At 42.4% G+C, this 17,119-nt stretch overlaps 1 protein-coding gene across 1 annotated transcript; it reads left to right on the top strand.

The window, feature by feature from the left end:
• The first annotated feature begins 454 nt into the window (after nucleotides 1-454).
• On the top strand, nucleotides 455-5,523 carry rtn4rl2a (reticulon 4 receptor-like 2 a). Its single transcript, XM_071505151.1, is given in 5 exon segments — nucleotides 455-650; nucleotides 653-760; nucleotides 1,347-1,573; nucleotides 1,735-1,968; nucleotides 2,147-5,523. Coding segments are annotated over 5 exon segments (1,518 nt in total). The 5' UTR covers nucleotides 455-562; the 3' UTR covers nucleotides 3,008-5,523.
• Nucleotides 5,524-17,119: the final 11,596 nt, after the last annotated feature.

Below are 17,119 nucleotides of genomic sequence, written 5' to 3' on the forward strand. Positions count from 1 at the left end.
ACCTCCACAACAAATACTACTCAACCATGGTTGTTTTGAGTGACTCTCTTCTGGCGCTGATTTTTCTTTCTGGTGGCTGAATCATAATTCGGGGGCATCCTCATTTCCTAAGACATAACCATCTAGGCGTTTTTCTGTATCTTTCTGTCTGGCTGCAGCGCGCCGGAAACAGACCATAACGGTCTCTGACAGAACCAGCCAGGAAAGGAGCTGTGCGCTCTTCTCCTACCCGTTCTCCGCTCCTCCACAGAACCCAGTCATCATTACCGGGCACTGTGCCTTGGCTCGCTCCTCCCTCTCTTCCCCCCTCCCTTCACTGCTTTTACTTTCACTCTCTGGCCCTCCCTCCCTCTATGTTCCTATGTGCGTCGAGAAAGTCTCCTCCTCTCACAGAGTCTGAGCGCACGTCTCCAACAAGCCTTTACGCGCGTACAAGCTCTCCAAGAGAATCCCCTATGGTCGGCCCCTCCCCTTTCCGTTTCTTGCCGCCCTCACTCATTCATGACCCCGTATCGGTGACGTAGGAGATTCCACGGTGCCTTCTGCCGTAGGCAATAACGGGATGCTGGAGTATATATGGGACACTGGTGGCCATCAACCGGCACACTCTCAGTCGCTCCGACTCGGGAACCAGGGCATCAGCGGAGATAGCAGGCTTTACTTCGCCCTCTTAGGCTAACTCGCTTTGGGCTTTGGTTCAGGATGGAAACCTCTTCGATTTTTCGGAGCCGACGATGCTCCATCATGCGCAACTGCAAAAGTAAGTTTCTCCTTGTCTACTTTGGTTTTGGTTACCGCATGGGTTCTACAGACATAGAGCTGATTGTGCTTTTCAATAGAACCTATGAAACAATTTCTAAGTTTTTAATCTAAAAACTCTAGAGCAATTTTGATATATTCAAAGTAACATCGAACTGGATACATGGATGATATATAATCGAAAGGAAACTCGGAAGTCTGTCAGACAGTTACTTATTTTATGATTTATAATAGTATAAATGTTATCCAGGATTTGAAGATGAATATAATAAGAATTTTTTGTTAACTGTAAAAAACAGTTGTTATGCTTTGACCGAACACTTTTGCTGTGATGCTGTGCGTAATGCTCGGTGCAAGTGTAGTGCTGAAGCGCAAACTTCATTTATTATTATTATTATTATTATTATTATTATTCTCGATGCAATTGCAGTAAATTGAATATCAGCAAAGTACAGATGCAATGGTAACATGCAGGAGAAATAAGCGTTCGGACTCGGTGTTGTATGTATGCTGGTAATGGCTGGTTTCAGCCCCACGGACAGCTCCCGCTCACCTCTTCTCCTCTCTCCCCGCTCTCCCTCATCCAGGCGGTCTCTCCCTTTGGCTGGTAGTTTGGCTGGTCCTCGGCAAGCCAAGTCCGGCGTCGGCATGCCCGCACCTCTGCGTGTGCTACCCGACGCCCATGACTGTGAGCTGCCAGGCGCAGAACTTCACCGCCGTCCCGGTCGGAGTGCCCTATGAGTCGCAGCGTGTGTTCCTCCAGAACAACCGGATCACGGAGCTTAGAGTTGGCTCTTTTGGCTTCGGAACTCAGGTAAGAAGCAATGTGGAAAATTGCATTTGCATGAAGGGATGGAGGAGTTTGAAGCAGTCTCTTCATTCTTAAACAAAGAAAAGATAGATTTCAACGTATCTTTAAAGATTATCCACAGAAAAAAATATTCACCTCTGCATCTTTCTGTTTTCTTTCATCAGGTTCTGTGGCTGTTCTCCAACAACATCACGTGGATTGAGGCAGGGGCCTTCAGTGAGCTGAGGGACTTGGAGGAGTTGGACCTGGGGGACAACCCTAACCTCCACCGGCTGGAGGGGGGAGCCTTCCGCGGCCTAGAGAAACTCCAGAGCCTCCACATGCACCGCTGCCGGCTCACTGCCCTGCCCCATGACATCTTCCACAAGCTTTACAGCCTGCAGTTCCTCTATCTGCAGGTAGGGGCGCTGGAGAGACATGCTGATAACTGACGCACACTTGGATACTCACTCATGCAGCCACCCACACATGTCCATACACACAGCATCACAAATGTCCAGAATCAAATATTACAAATCCCAGAGTGTCTGTTCTTCTCATGCTAAACCCTTTACCATTTTTTCTTCCCTTTTTCAGGAGAATAATCTCCACTTCCTGCAGGATGACATCTTTTCTGACCTCATCAACCTGAGCCAGCTTTTCCTGCATGGCAACCGTATCCGCACTCTCTCAGAGAATGTGTTCCGCGGCCTGGTCAACCTTGACCGCCTTCTCCTCCATGATAACCGCATCAGGCAGGTGAACCGCCGCGCCTTCCGCGACCTCGGCCGCCTGACCATGCTCTTCCTCTTCAACAACTCTTTGGCAGAACTGCCCAGCCAGACCCTGAGGGACACCCAGGGCATTGAGTTTCTCCGTCTCAATGCCAACCCCTGGTCCTGTGGCTGTGAGTCCCGCGCCCTGTGGGAGTGGTTCCGTGAGGCCCGTGTCTCTTCATCCGAGGTGATCTGCGCCTCCCCTTCCACCCGCCGTGGCCAGGACCTTCGCTTCCTTCGTGAGATGGACTTCGCCCTCTGCCCCCTGCCCGACCCAGGCTCCATCGCTGGCTCCACCACCACCACCTTCAGCACCAAGACCCGCTGGTGGTTCCACAAGAACAAGCCCCAGTCATCCACGAAAGGCCTCTTTGAGAAGTCCTCAGAGACTGTCAAGGCTGGTTTGTACGGGAAAGGCCCATCAACAACCACCTCTGTAGTCAAGTATGAGCTAGGGGAGGAAGAGCTGGCGCTGCCCAAACTTGACCCAGAAGAGTACTGGGCAAACTACGGCAATGAGGACTCAGGTGTCACTGTGCGGTGCTTCGAGCTCGAATGTCCACCCGAGTTTGACCTGCCTCCATCTTCCTCCTCTCCCTCATCCTGCTCGCCCTCACTCTTCTCACTACTTGCCCTTTCTGTTTTCACCCTCTGCCTCAACCTCCACCTACTATTCGGCTGAACTGGACTCTTAGTACCAATCCCCCCCATCCCTTCCAGCCTGTTTTAAAGGCTGTGAGGACCCCTGTTAGACTCTCTACACCCCCTTTGCCTGCTTAGCTGTATGCCACTCTACAAGGCGCAGCGATGGAGATAGGGGGAACGGTTAGATTCTGAATCTACCACCTACAGGGCTTAACACTTTTCAGGGCTGCTAAGAGTTCTTCAGCTATGTTCATATATATCTACAATACTCTACAGGTATGGCTTTCTGCGTCTCACCTGTATGATGTCACGATTCCCTGCAATCAGGGCTATGAGGGCTGAGTCCATCTCTAATATCAACACGATTTGATAGCAGTTGTGAATGATGTTGTTAATTTTGTCACCTCAACTTAGTTAACTGCCTAGTGCTATTAGTGCATCCAATTAACTGGTTGCTACAATTACTACAATTACTGTTAGAATCAGTGCACAGTAATGACAATACTGTAACCACTTAAAGTGTCATGTAAATAGTTATGTGTTTAGTGAGTGTTCGAACTGATATCTGTGGTCCAGCACTATCACTTTCATCTTTATCCAGGAAAACTGTGAAGGCTAGTGCCTCTACAGGGCAGAGCACGATGCACAGTGAGGCTGAGTGTTTACCAGGAGAGGAAGAAGAGAAGAAAATACTCTGTGAAGCTGAGAGGGAAGGAAAAGAAAGAGAGAGCGGGGGGGGGGGGGGGATACAGGGATGTCAAAGAAGAAGGAAGAGTAACAAGAGAAATGACAGCGAGGGGAGGGGAAGGGATCTTTCTAGAGACACAGGATTAGAAAGAGGAAGAGGAAAAAAGGAGAAAGGAGGGGGGTAACATATGCAGCAATAAGAGGAGAAGCAGCGAGAGTACAGTGAAACACTGTGAAGGGCAGTGCTGGCCGTAGAAGCAGCAACCTGTAGGAGAAAAGTAATAAACCCTCTCATCACTAGTTGTTCCATCCATCATACTATCCACCATTTTCTGCAAATATGGTGTCGTTTGAGACAACCACAGGGAACGAATGCTTCCTGTCAGGAAGCCAGAGATTTTGGTTGTTGGATGTCTTTCTGTGACATATTGATATAATGTGTAAAGATTGTTGACTTGGATGCAGATAAAGATCTAGATAAAAAGATATACTGAATATTTCCTGAGTGATGCTGTCTATCATGCTTTTCTTTGGGGCAATGTTTTACAGAATGTAACAAAAAGGGGGATTTAAGGTGCTCTAGATGGCAACAAACAAATGTGGGACAAAAATGAGTTAAAACAAAAAATCCATCAAAAAGTAGCAGGTTGCCGTTGTGTGAATAATCCACGATTTAAGCGAACTAAAAGGTCTGACCACATGGACCTGATGTCACAGCTAGAGGCCACTTGGATTGGCTCTGGCTGTGATGGGCATCTGTGTGTGTGGATAAATGAGGATGAATGGATTCACAAGCTGGCAACACTGCAAAAGGCAAATACGTCAGTCGGTTTGTCGCTCCACTGACTCATCGATGGGCGATGCCAGATGGACAGAAGAGGTGCAAATTGGCTGATTTGTAAATAGGCTAAGAGAGCAGTGGGAGAGTCTGGAGCTGGAGAGAGCACAGGTCAAATTAGGACTGACAGACGGATGTGCCGATAGACTGATGGAGAGGATGTGAAGTAATAGAGAAGTGGGCTTTAAAGTCAAAGCTGCAGGCTTTGTTAAATGCTGAGGCTGCAAAACTAAGAAGAAATGTTTAGAGAGAGCAGCGGAAGCAGCAAGAAAATAGGGAGAAGGAGGAAGTCACCAAATATAGGCATCCACGCGTTCTCCTTCAGCAGTGTTTATTAATCGATTTCTATTAAGAACAGATTTCCGCATTGCTTGGTTGGAAGCAAAATACTACTGGCTTGCTGATGTATAGCAACCTCTATCTTCTTTTATTTATATAGTTTTTCTAAAGCTCTCGCCATCTCTCAAGGGCAGTTAAAGGAAGAAAGGAGAGGGTCTGCAGCATAGAGGGCAAGGCCAATATGTAGTAGGAGTGAAAGAGTAGGAGGTAATTTAAGTGAGGCAGATACGCACACACATACACACGCACACAGATCCACTCACAAAGCCAGTTAGCCTTGCAACAGGATTAGATCTTTTTTTTTCTCTCCTCAGCTTTCAGAGTTACTGAAAAGATTAGTTTTTAGTAGTTCCTGAGTAAGAATGATCTTGGGAAATATTCAGTGTCATCTCGTCGTTTAGTGGCTTATTAAGTCTTGTGGACGAGGTAGAACTGAGCCCGGGTGCTCTTCAGTGGCCATGACAGTGAGGTCATTTTCAGACGACCAAAGTGCCAGTTATACCATTTTCTCCAGTTTCCTTGTTTAGTCTGTCAATGTGCATGTCCTATGTTTTGTATCTAAGAAAGAAAAAATAATTGTATATGACAGATTGGCTTATTTGTAATTTATTTTTACTGTAAAAGAAAAAAAGATGTTCTTGAAAGATGCGGCATAAAGAAAGAATAAATTCATACTTGTTTTAACTAAATGTTTTTTTTCTATGTGAGCGTTTCATTCTGTGTCTTGGCTCTTGTCCACCTGAAGCAATGAAAGCTCATACACACCTACACACATATACATGTGCACACAGACACAGATGCCATTGTGTAAGTCCTCCAGGCTTTTGTCCAGCTTTCTCAGCTATGAACTGCTCAGCTGAGGAACACGAAAAACAGGAAGTGTGGAGATGGAAACGGAGCATGAGCAATATAACCTTCATTACTCTTCACCAGCGTCTCTAACACCTGCACACAACACCTGCTCTCGCAATGTGCTGACAGATCATCAGAACAACAGCATAGATAGCAATAATATAATTGTGATAATTAGCATGGTTGAGCATCACCTGCAGAAAAAAAGCATTCAAACACTAATACAGGATCAGAAGCACTGTTAACAAAATCAATAATGTGCTGAGCATGAGCAGTTAGTTTGTCATATTCAGACAGGTCTACCTTAAAAAATCTGTGATTATATCTTAAGCAAAGAGAAACTTGAAAATGTAATGATGATTGACAAAAAGTTAAAGGATAAGTTCATCTTTTTTCATGTCACATGGCCATATGATCAGTGAGTAATTCTTCCTCCTGTCATGGAAAAACATATAGTTGTTAATATATTTTGATATTAGAGAAAATTTTGATATGAAAAGGAGAAACATTGAGCCACTGGTGGCACTGCACAAAAAGTCAGAGGACAGTCAGTAGGATTCATCCTCCTGGCACCATGAACAATACATTCAGTAGTTTCTGGATCAAAGTGGCGGACCAACTGACCGATGTTGCCATAACTAGAGCCACGATGCTAGCATGCATAAAAGCTCAACAGCAAACTGTTTTTCCAGAAACAATTTCTGGGTTTCTGCAGATCACCTCACTCTTCTTCAAAGGGACTATTTATTCAGTAGAAAGTAGCAGCAATTGAACCTGTACACAGTGAGGTCTGTGGATTATCCAGAGCGACCGGGACACTGCATTCGTAGGACACAATGCTAGTGAGTGCCCTGAGGAGCAGATATAATATATTAAGGATGTTACAAAATCTTGTCACAGAAAAACTATAAAAACAAACTTAATCTGATTGATAAGAGCTGTGACACTGTTTACACAAAGAAGATGGTAAACTTTTCAAGTAAACGGGTGTTTTTGTAATCTGAAGTGAACCTTAACTTATATGTTCAAAACAATTTGTTTTGGCTGTGTCTTCAGGCACTCGAGTTTCAGGGCTGCATGTATCCTGTGTCATGTGTACAAAGTCCTACTGAAGCCAGAACTCTGGAAGCTGTTCTGCAGCTAAATGGTTTGGCTGTTTTGTTTTTTCCCATTTCAAATGACAGCTTATGTTTATGAGTTCATTGGTAGTTGTTAATAAGAAACATTTAACTTTCATTGTTGTCATGGGACCTTTGCATCTTGCACAGAGTTACTGGGCAGGCAGGTAAATATTCAGAAACCATTACTTGGTGGGTAAAGGACGATTTATGCTTTGCTCATGTACAATTTAGTGAGGAGACAAAATCTTCAAGTATTTTTATTACTCTTCCAACAATATGTTAAGACCAGACTTCATTCTGTGCAAAAAGACAACAAAGCACACAGAGAGCTGTTACATACAAAAGTCACACTCACACTGCAAACACATACACATAGAGATCACACTCTGGCACTGAGCTCAGTCAGAGGAATCACAGCTTGTAATGCCTATATAAGGATGAAAGAAGCTCACAAGACAGCTCATACTTCACTTTCTCATTGGTCTTCAAGCTTATGTGTGGCAGAAAAATTCCATGACGCACCTTCTTCACAGAGTACATATAAACTGTGTGGGTTCAATTGGACGACATCCATGCCACTCAACCACCAGACACAATGGGAAACACTGTGAGTGAGGTGGGGAGGTGGGGCGTGAACATGTTTGTGGAAGCTGAATGTGGAATAGATGAATATTAATGACTCTCGGTTTATTCATGAGAAGAGAGGGGGCAAAGCAGAGACGGGGAGGAGGGTGGTTGGTGCGCGCTTCTTCAAGTGCGTCACTAGTTGGTTACAACTTCTCTCCACCTGCTGGGCCCCATCCCTCATTCTTTCTCTCCCCCTCACTCACACAAACACACACATATATACAAACATGCAAACGCTTTCTCACTTTTTCATGCACAGACGCAATTTGCATGTTGTTCATCTTTTCATGTGTTCAGGTGTTGAGTTTGTGCAACTTCTCAGACTCCAATATGACATCTCTGTCATCAGGTCTCTGTGCTCTTGCTTTCACACATCCCCTCTTTTTCTTTCTATTCCCTCTTCTCACATCTCTTCTGTCTGTTCCTTTGTCTTCCTAACATGTTAACCTCCAGCATGTGGAGGCAAGCTCCTCTGATTCATGGATTTTCTCTCACTCATTCATAATGTGAAGTAGAAATGTGTCACCTCTATTGTCTGTGCGTCTGTTCAGTCAGTAGCTGTGACTAAGTTCTTTCTGTGTCCAGTTCTTTTCACCCATGTTTTCCTTTTTAGTTCCTTAATAACTTTTAATTACTGTAACAATATTTGGTTGCAGTTTCTTCATAGAAGCCCTTTGCACACATCTTTTCCCTTTATTTGATTTTGTCGTCTCTTTCCAGTGCTAGGAATCGAAATATTTTCCATATCAAAGAGATAAGAATAGCAGTCGGCTGCTGCGACAAGACAACAAAAAGCCCTTTGATCTGAGGTGCAGTCATTAGTTAGACAAATATGAAACACATGCACGACTAGCATAGAAATGTATGAATATGCAGATGAATAGTTGCATTAGACCATATGGACAAAAAGGGGTGGATGCATTAAAAGCAACATCTTTACAATACAATGCAATTCAGCAACAAGTAATACTTTAAATAAACTACAAAAGTCACTTTACCTCTTTGGTGATATCTGAGACTGGGGTGTGTGATGTTACATGCATAGTCATGTCAGATGACACAGAAGAGACTCACTGTGCAAATAGATAGTGGCTGTATTTGTGTGTTTGCAACAAAAAGCCTGGAAAAGGTGAAAAGCTATTGACGCCAATATGGGGTAGAAAACAGAGCTCATGTTGACAGAATAGGATGGAAATCAGAATTTGTGTGAAAGAGAGGGAGACCGAAAGATAGCAACAGAAGACGTGTGACGTTTGAGTCATGTACTTGGATCTCTTCACAGCCGAGAACATTTGGAAGGCTCAAGTGTGCACACACACACGTGCGAACGCACCCGCGTTGGCAGTGTTTGCCGTTGCTGGTGTGCCTAGAGAGAGGCCCACTGGAAGACAGACGTTCCTCATCGCATCACACAAGCGGGATCCACGCACATGCATGCCCACACACACACACACACACACACACACATACACCTACAGCAATGCAAACAAAAGATAAACTCTTACGTGGATATACTTGCCACATTTTCTCAACTAGGTGGCTCTGAAATGTGCACATTTTTGAAGACATAAACATTTGCATATCAGTGTATATTTTAGCGTTTCTGAGGTGATGAATACGTCATGAACTCTGCTGTGATGCTGTTTCCCCCGGCAAATATATTTTTATAAAATTCCACCCTTTTACAGAAACACTGATGTGCGCATGAAAAAGTGTCCACACAGAGCTGAGTGTAATGGATATGCAAAGATATATCATCGCAAACACACAGCAAACAGATGGACACACTCAGAAAACATTCAACTGTTATTACAAGACACAGCAGTGGTCATAGATGACGGTTTTCACTAGTCCAGGAGAGGCAGTTATCACCTATCAAACCTGACCTTTCCTACTTCTCTTTTTCACTTTTTAATTTTTCACTCCAAAACTCTCTCAACACCTCAGTGATTCTGCCCACACTTCATCATCACCTCATGCTGAAGTCAAAGGCACTAGTGGCAACCCACCCTGACATCATGATTGACATGTTGTCAGGTTGCCATGTGTAGTACAGTCTGTCAATCAAACGGTAGCCATGCTCTGAACATCATGTTATATAGAAGAAGAGTTGAAACTAGTGATTGAGACCATAAACTCATTAGGGAAACAATTAATGAGGTAAATAATTAAATCTGAAGTATGGCCATTTGTCCATAGACTTCAATACAATCAGACTTCTTCTTGCAACCAGTGGAGTTGCCCCCTGATGTCATTACATAGAATGCAGGTTCAAGACATTTCCACATTAACTTCACTTTTCAGACCCAGAGTCTATGACCATTTTTATTTCCAATCTATGGGTGAGATTCATATGATTAGAATCAGGTCATATAAACCTGACATTATATTTGATCTATAAGAAAACAGCAGAGTGTGCCCAGGTGGCCTAGTTGTCCAGATCAGAGAAACGTCCACATCAAGTTTTCATAAGCAGACTGGACCCTTCAGGGCTTGAAACCAATTGTTGTTTAGATATATCTATATGTATCACTTTCAAGAATGTGGATTAGGTATGGGACTGTCATGTGTTCCTCACAGTCAATGTGTTTACACATAATTTCATTAATGAATATCAGATACGCTGCACCGTATTTATGTTCTTTCATTAAATATGATAGAGAGTGGCAATTGTGACGAGCAGAGGGTTTGCAGTACGGATGACTACTAACTGTATATTATGTTTCTGAAAAAAAGAACATAACTGAGCCTTTTTTAAACTTGCTTCATGTTGTCTTAGCTCTCAGTCTCCAACGGCATCAGAGGGCTGAAGCAGGAAACACAAGCTGCCTGATGACAGTTCCAGAAGTGTCCACGTGGTACCTTCATATCTGCTGTAGCCCTGGCATGTAGCAACAGCGTAGCCTATGTATTCTACCTAGCTACAGAGCCTATGTACTTGGACATTGCTGGTATGGTGTAATCCTTTAACACACAAGTATAAATCATAGTCTGTATGTAAAGATGGATGTAGCCTCAGTGAGGTCACCCATAGGTTTCAGAGGGGTGATTTTGAGGCTCAGAGTGTGCTGTTCTGCTGTCACCATCTTGGCAGTTCCTGACTTTCCCTACTTCCTGGTTAATCCAAACATGGGCAAAGTGGGCGGGCATGGGTGGAGCCATATGCATGCTGGTTTAATAACTGTGGCAAACATATGCTCCTGTTAGCATCATTAGCATAGCTGGGCATTGCTTGAAGGATAAACCAAGGCTAATTAATTTGCTGGCTAATTAGCTAGTTAATGAGGTAAGCTAACAAGCCAGGTATGTAAGCATGGATACTGATACCTGCTAATTAGTGCTAACATTTGAGTTCAATAATAAGTTCACTCATCTCAAAATACAGGAATCCCAGACTTACTCACGCTGTTAGCCAATTAACCGCACAGTAAGCCATATAATTTTTGTCCAATATTTGCATGAAAAATCCTCCACAAGGCAAAACACCACAAAAACAGCTGGGAGGTCAAATTCAGTGACTCGAATTAGCTCAGGTGATGCAAAGAAGACAACTAGTGGCCAGAAACCATGGGGCTAGCCAACTGTGATGGCACCCTCCTGTCACTCAAAGCAGCCATGATCTCAGTTATGCATAACTTTCAGCCTTGTCATAAAGGAGGAAATTAGCTATAGAGACCAAAACCGTTATTTGTACCAGGCTATAAACATGTTTATTTCTGCTGTAAAGTTGGACATTTTAACATGGAGTCTCACCTTTTGGGGCTGGCCTCAAAAGGCAATTGCAATTTTGAGCACTTCAGCATCAGAGGTTTGTGCTTGGTATAAATAAAGTTTTATAGCCCCTGAAAATTGGATGTTAAAATTATAAAGATCTAACCACATCCCTTAAAATTTTCCCAACTAGATAAAAAGAAAAACATCCTTACAGTAAGCAATATTCATTAAGGGTTTAACACTGGTGCGATTTGATCAGATTTAAATACAATTAAAAATTTGCAACACAAGTAAACAACCAAAGGGCTGTCTTAATAAACTCTTCCCCACTTCAAACCAATGAGAAAAACACAGATGAAAACACCTACACGAACACTACTACTATTATGCGAAATAACTGTTATTTGTTGGCAGGAAAACTGTGGGTTCATGGAGAACCCCATCGCTTGTAGTAAACTAATATAGCTAATGTTGATGAAGACACCTTTGAGGAGTTGCAAAATGACAAGAAAACTGCATACTTGTCACATCATACATGACATAGAAAGACAACGTCACTATTATGAAGGATAAATACTTCATAATTTCCTCCTAAAGTGGATGTACAGTGGTTTGGAATTGAACTCTGCAAATGTTTTTTATGGTCTGGAGGAAGCTGTGGTTTGTCCCACAGTAAATTCTTTAGGCTAATGTTATTAACTGCTAGAGGCCATAAACCTCAGAGAAAATATTTCTGGAAACTAGGGGGTGGGCATGTCTGATCTCTCTATCTCATGTAATCATGATACAACACCAATAAATTAGTCCTCCCACTCCTCTGTGTCCTAATTTCCCTCTGTGCCTCACTGATTAAAACGGTCACAGACTTACTACAGCACAAGCTTTAACCGAAACCTCTCCATGAAGCTGGCCCTCTCCAGATCACTGCCTCCTTCTTTCATCTTTCTGTCCACGTTTTTCAGACTCACATGGAGCCTCTCCACCTGTTTTCTCCTTATCACAGCTCTCTCTTGTTTCCTGCAGCACAGAATGAAACTTTGTGTTCATCCCAACATCTTCCCACCTCTTTGTCTCTTTCTCTCTCTCTCTCCAACTCCTCTTCTTTTCTTCTCCTCCTCTGCCATCCTTGGGTGAGTTCTGTTCTGTTCTACAAGTGATGACTGTCCCTATCGCTGAGGTGTTGTTTTCACTCATTTTTCTATTTTACTGTTTCTTCATTTTGTCTCCTCAGATGTTTGTTATTCAGGATAGAGGATCAAACCATTCTTGATCATGAACGATATGTAGTGTTCATGCAGTCATAATTTAGACCAGAAGGACACTTTATCACTTAATTCAAAATAAAAAAAAATGCACACATCCCTATATAACCTATTTACATATTGCCTCATCTCTTTATATCTATATTAAAGGGTAACTTAAAACCCTCACGATGTCACAATGTACTCCACTCTAAACTTGAGATTGAATGTTTTACTTTGTGTGTGTGCCCCCTGTATCATGCAACATGAAAATAGGCTGCCAATGGTGCAGATGATGTGTCCTCCTCCCCCTGTCGCTGTTTCCACAAGTTTGAAAATACGTGATCCGTCACCTTCTGCTATGTAGCTAACATGGTGACTGTTGAGGGTGAGAAATGTCCAGCGTTTTACACTTTTCTTTCTTTCTTTTTTTTTTTTTTTACTGTTTTAAGTGCATCTACCAGGAATTTATAATGCACTGCATGTTGCCTAACTTGTCAATGGGAACGCGCTTATGCACTCAAAATAGTAAGTGTAAATATGGAAGTACACTAACTGAGACACAGCACAGGACTCCAAGCACATTTCTGACCTTAAACAGGGAGGGTTATAAGACTGCTTTTTAGCCTGAGGTTGTTGCTCTTTATTGTCTTTCATTTCACATTGTCTTTGAATGGCTTGAGGTTGAAAGGTGCTATACAAATAAACTTACCTTGCACTGCCTTTTCTTATCTAGGCGTCTGTTTGTCTACAATGAACAGGTTTCTCCCTGTGTCAGTTTCCTCTACTGTGCAGTAAATACATGGATCAGAGGGACCTGGTCAGAGCTTATCAGCCAGAAAGAATGAGGACAGGATGATTGTCTCATCTCTACTACAGTAGAGTGGTTTAGAAATAAAACAATTAAAATATTGATTTGCAGTTTTGTGGGTGGAATAGTGAAACATTCTGGAGTATTTTTCTAGGCCAAAGAGGCCAAAGGTTCTGCCTTTCTGCCTTGAGGAGCATCTGAGTTTACACTGATATGAACTGCCTCCAGGAAATAGCTGTGTGCCCACACCCTGAGGGATAGGAGAAACAACCTACTGAATAAAGGAAATTAGAAAGGATTAGTACATATAAACTTCAGGAAAGTCATCATTTTACTGTTTGGTTGAATATTTTTCGGAAACCCAAAAGTGAACAGATATAGGCCTTTTGTGGCCATCATCACTTTTTGCTTTGCTTTGTCTGATTTTCTTCGTAGTTTTGTTCTTGTTTTGAGCTAGTTTTGAGCTAGAGTAAAAATAATAAAAACGTATCACTGCATCTTACTTTCTGATTGCACTGTAGACAGTTTGATGGTGACTAATTCTCACCAGGAAGCAGGAGAAACTGCAGCAAACACAACTTGACCAGAGGCATGGCGGGGGAACATAGAAATGACAGACCAGCACAGAGACCTTCACACTATAGCCCACTCAGCACAAACTGAACAGCCTGGGCCTCCTGGGATTTCGACTGAGTGCAGCACTCACTAACAAACATAACAAGGACAGTTGTTTCCCTGCAGTGTAAGTGAGAGAACTGCTGCTACTCTGAGGAAACTGTGTTCCTGGCTCTGATCCATTTCTCTCTTCTCCTTTCCAGTGAGAGCAGAGAAATTAGCATAAGTGACTGAAGTCTTAAATGGCTGCTTCAGGTCACTGCCTCCTGAATTTCCTGGGGATATGGCTTTCTCTAGAATTTGTTTTGAGGTTTAGTCAGACAGACACTTGAATGATAGCTTTTTGTTGTATTTCGGCGCTACTTCAGTTGTATTGTTTCAGCTAAACATCAGTAACTCCCTTCTGCAGCCAAACACATTAGGATAGCCTGAACCAGCTGCAACTGCACCTATTTTTGATGTTTGACAAAATGTTCTGAAACTGTTTAAGCTTCTTTTTTAAAGGTGTGGGTTGCTTAGTCAGATTTTCTTCATATAAATTATGGTGTATTTACATCCTCTGTGGGAAGGTTTTATGGATGGCAGTACACAATTTGCATAGTTCAAATTTTACTGCTTAAAGAAAATGTGTCTCCTGTAATGGCTTTAGCTGTGGGTTCCTTTTGAGTTTACTGAGTCACCAGCTAAATTAAGTTAAAAACAAGCTATCACTCATGCCACTGCAATTTTAGGATAAACAAATATCTAAATGTGTCTGGGGGAACACCAGATATGGATGATCAAAGTGTGGCAGATCAGTCAGAGGCTTAAATGACACCGCAGGCTGACAGGAAACTCTCCTGGCTCTGAGAAATCTTCACCCAGTCTGACCTTGGAATCAATACATGCAGATGCTGAAAAGCAGGAAATATCTTCCCTGGAAAGGATCAAACGATGCTGCAATGACTAATTGACAGGAAACTCTCTCTGAATCCCAGGTGGTACCACTGAGGTCAGTTTAACTTTAGAATGAGATATTGTGGCTGCATGATGAAACAGCCAATCAGAGGAGAGGCTTGAATGACCTCAAATATTGATAGGATAGTCTGCTGCATGCGTGGCGAGTGTGGCTTTTAAATAACTTGTCAACATTTTGAAAATTACCTGACATTTAGATGAGAAGATTGAGACCACTTTTGTGGTTGGGTGCTAACCGTGGAACTAAAGCCAGGAAGTGTATAATTTAGCTTAGGATAAAAACTGGAAGCGGGGGATACAGCTGGCATTACTTCCCTCAAAGTTAATAAATGTACTTATGTAATGATGAAGACTCGAAAGACTCGGAAGTTTGAAGAGAGTCCCCTGTTTCCAATCTTTGCACTGAGCTAAGCTAATTGCCTCCTGGCTCTAGCTCTGTAATAACTGCACAGACACTACAGTGGTATTCACCTTCTCGTCTTACTCTTAGCAGGAAAATAAATAAACATACTTCCCAAAATGTCAAACTATATCTTTAATAATGCTCCCTTGAGGTTAGTTAGCTAGCACTCAAAAATATGCATGGCAGGAATCAATATATATATACAGCAGATAATAAATAAGTGGTAAATTTACAGTACAAGATAATTTGTCTAGTTGACTATTGTCAGGTTTTTATCGCTTTAGAAATGATAAATTCTCTGTTAAACCCATAGATCTTGAGCTTGTTTTTTAATCATGGGTTTTCTTAAGCTAAGGAGAGTATAGTATAGAACAAGAGGGTTAAATAAATGAGAATAGCAATGATAGATATGATGCTAATCATATAGGAAAAGTGTGTGGTAGTGAGTGGGAGGCAGCATGTGCTGCTAGTATGTATACTGACAAAGGGAATGAGCGATGGGGAGAATTTGTGTGGGTGCATTTGTTTTTTGTGGTCCTGTGAGTGAATATTTCAAAAACTATTCAAGGTTTGCCTCATTAATGAGTTCTGGTTTGACATTATTGAGATTCATTTTTGCTTGCTTTATTATAAAATTCTGTCTACTATTCTTGCGTAGGAAACAGGCTACCTTCTGAAGATGTGCGATAAAGCTTGTCTAAGCAGACCGTGCAATTTTTATTTATGTTTTTTTAATTATTCATGAGGTGCTTGTCAGACCGAAGGAATGAGTGTGATCATTCAGATCACACTGACATAGTTGCAGGTAATGATCCTTAAAAAAAGTGCTCTTGTTATCAAAGGTTCAATGGTTTTTGTCTCTTGTTTTAGCCTTTCATTCAGGCCTTCCACCACTCCAACATACTATGTGTCAGTATCATTTCACATGCATCACAATAGGCGTCATCACAGTTAAATATAGAATCCAACTGGTCCCACCCTCATGTCACATTTGGCATGCTTAGTCTTGTCTGATATACACTGATTCTTTTTGATCCCCCTAGACCCTTTGAGAGTTCTTGGACTCGAAGTGAGTCATTCTCCGCCAGTTTCCCTGCCTCCCCCAAGCCGCTTGCCTTCTGCCATCAATACCATGGTCTATTTTCATTCTGTGGAAGTTATGATAAAATGACTACATTACATTAGCTACATCCCTTTGTAGTACTAATGGATAAACTGCATCTTTTGTGGCTAAATCTTAAGCCTCGAGCCAACATAGAAACAGTTGGTGTTTGTGCATCTTGTTTAATGTACCCATTCAAAGCCTGCCTCTGTCATTTGTCTGTATAATTTGTGTGCAATCTGAAGTTTAGTGGTGGATTAAAAATGTTCCTGAACCATATGTATTTAAGATAAGATAATGAAGAGACTCCTATCAAACATGATGCCATCCTGGCAGTGGCTGACGTAATGGAGTGTTACTGGGATTAGTAACTGTAATCAAATTTCAAATTCTAGTCCCTTATACTACTTACTGAAAATAAGAAGTAGCATGCTAACCAGCCATCCCCAGCCCGTCTTGTCACTTTCCCATGGCAACTCACTGTAACCTCCACTCTGCCCTGAAGATGTAGGGCTGCTCAGAGGGCGTTTTATAACCTGTTGTACTTGAATTATAAAGACAGCGATGGCTGAAGCTCTTGTCAAGTGACAATCACCACCACCTGCTCCTGGCAGGGCAGAGAAAACTTACAAATAGCCCCTTTAAATAAAGTGTCACTGCCAGGTGCTGCTCACAGTTAGGACTGTTGCTTCATAGCAAGAAGATCCTGAGTCGTCTGACTCAAACGATCACTTGAGGCAATTTATCTGATTTTGTGCAGATCCCTCTGTAGACAGAAAAGGCTTCATGCAGCTTTTTTCACACATGTAGTTGTACACACTTTGATGTGTAAAACTGAGGAT

This window comes from Trachinotus anak, unplaced genomic scaffold (genome assembly GCF_046630095.1).
Source record: "Trachinotus anak isolate AG129_WGS33_773 ecotype Australia unplaced genomic scaffold, CSIRO_AGI_Tana_v1 ptg000019l, whole genome shotgun sequence".
NCBI lineage: Eukaryota > Metazoa > Chordata > Actinopteri > Carangiformes > Carangidae > Trachinotus > Trachinotus anak.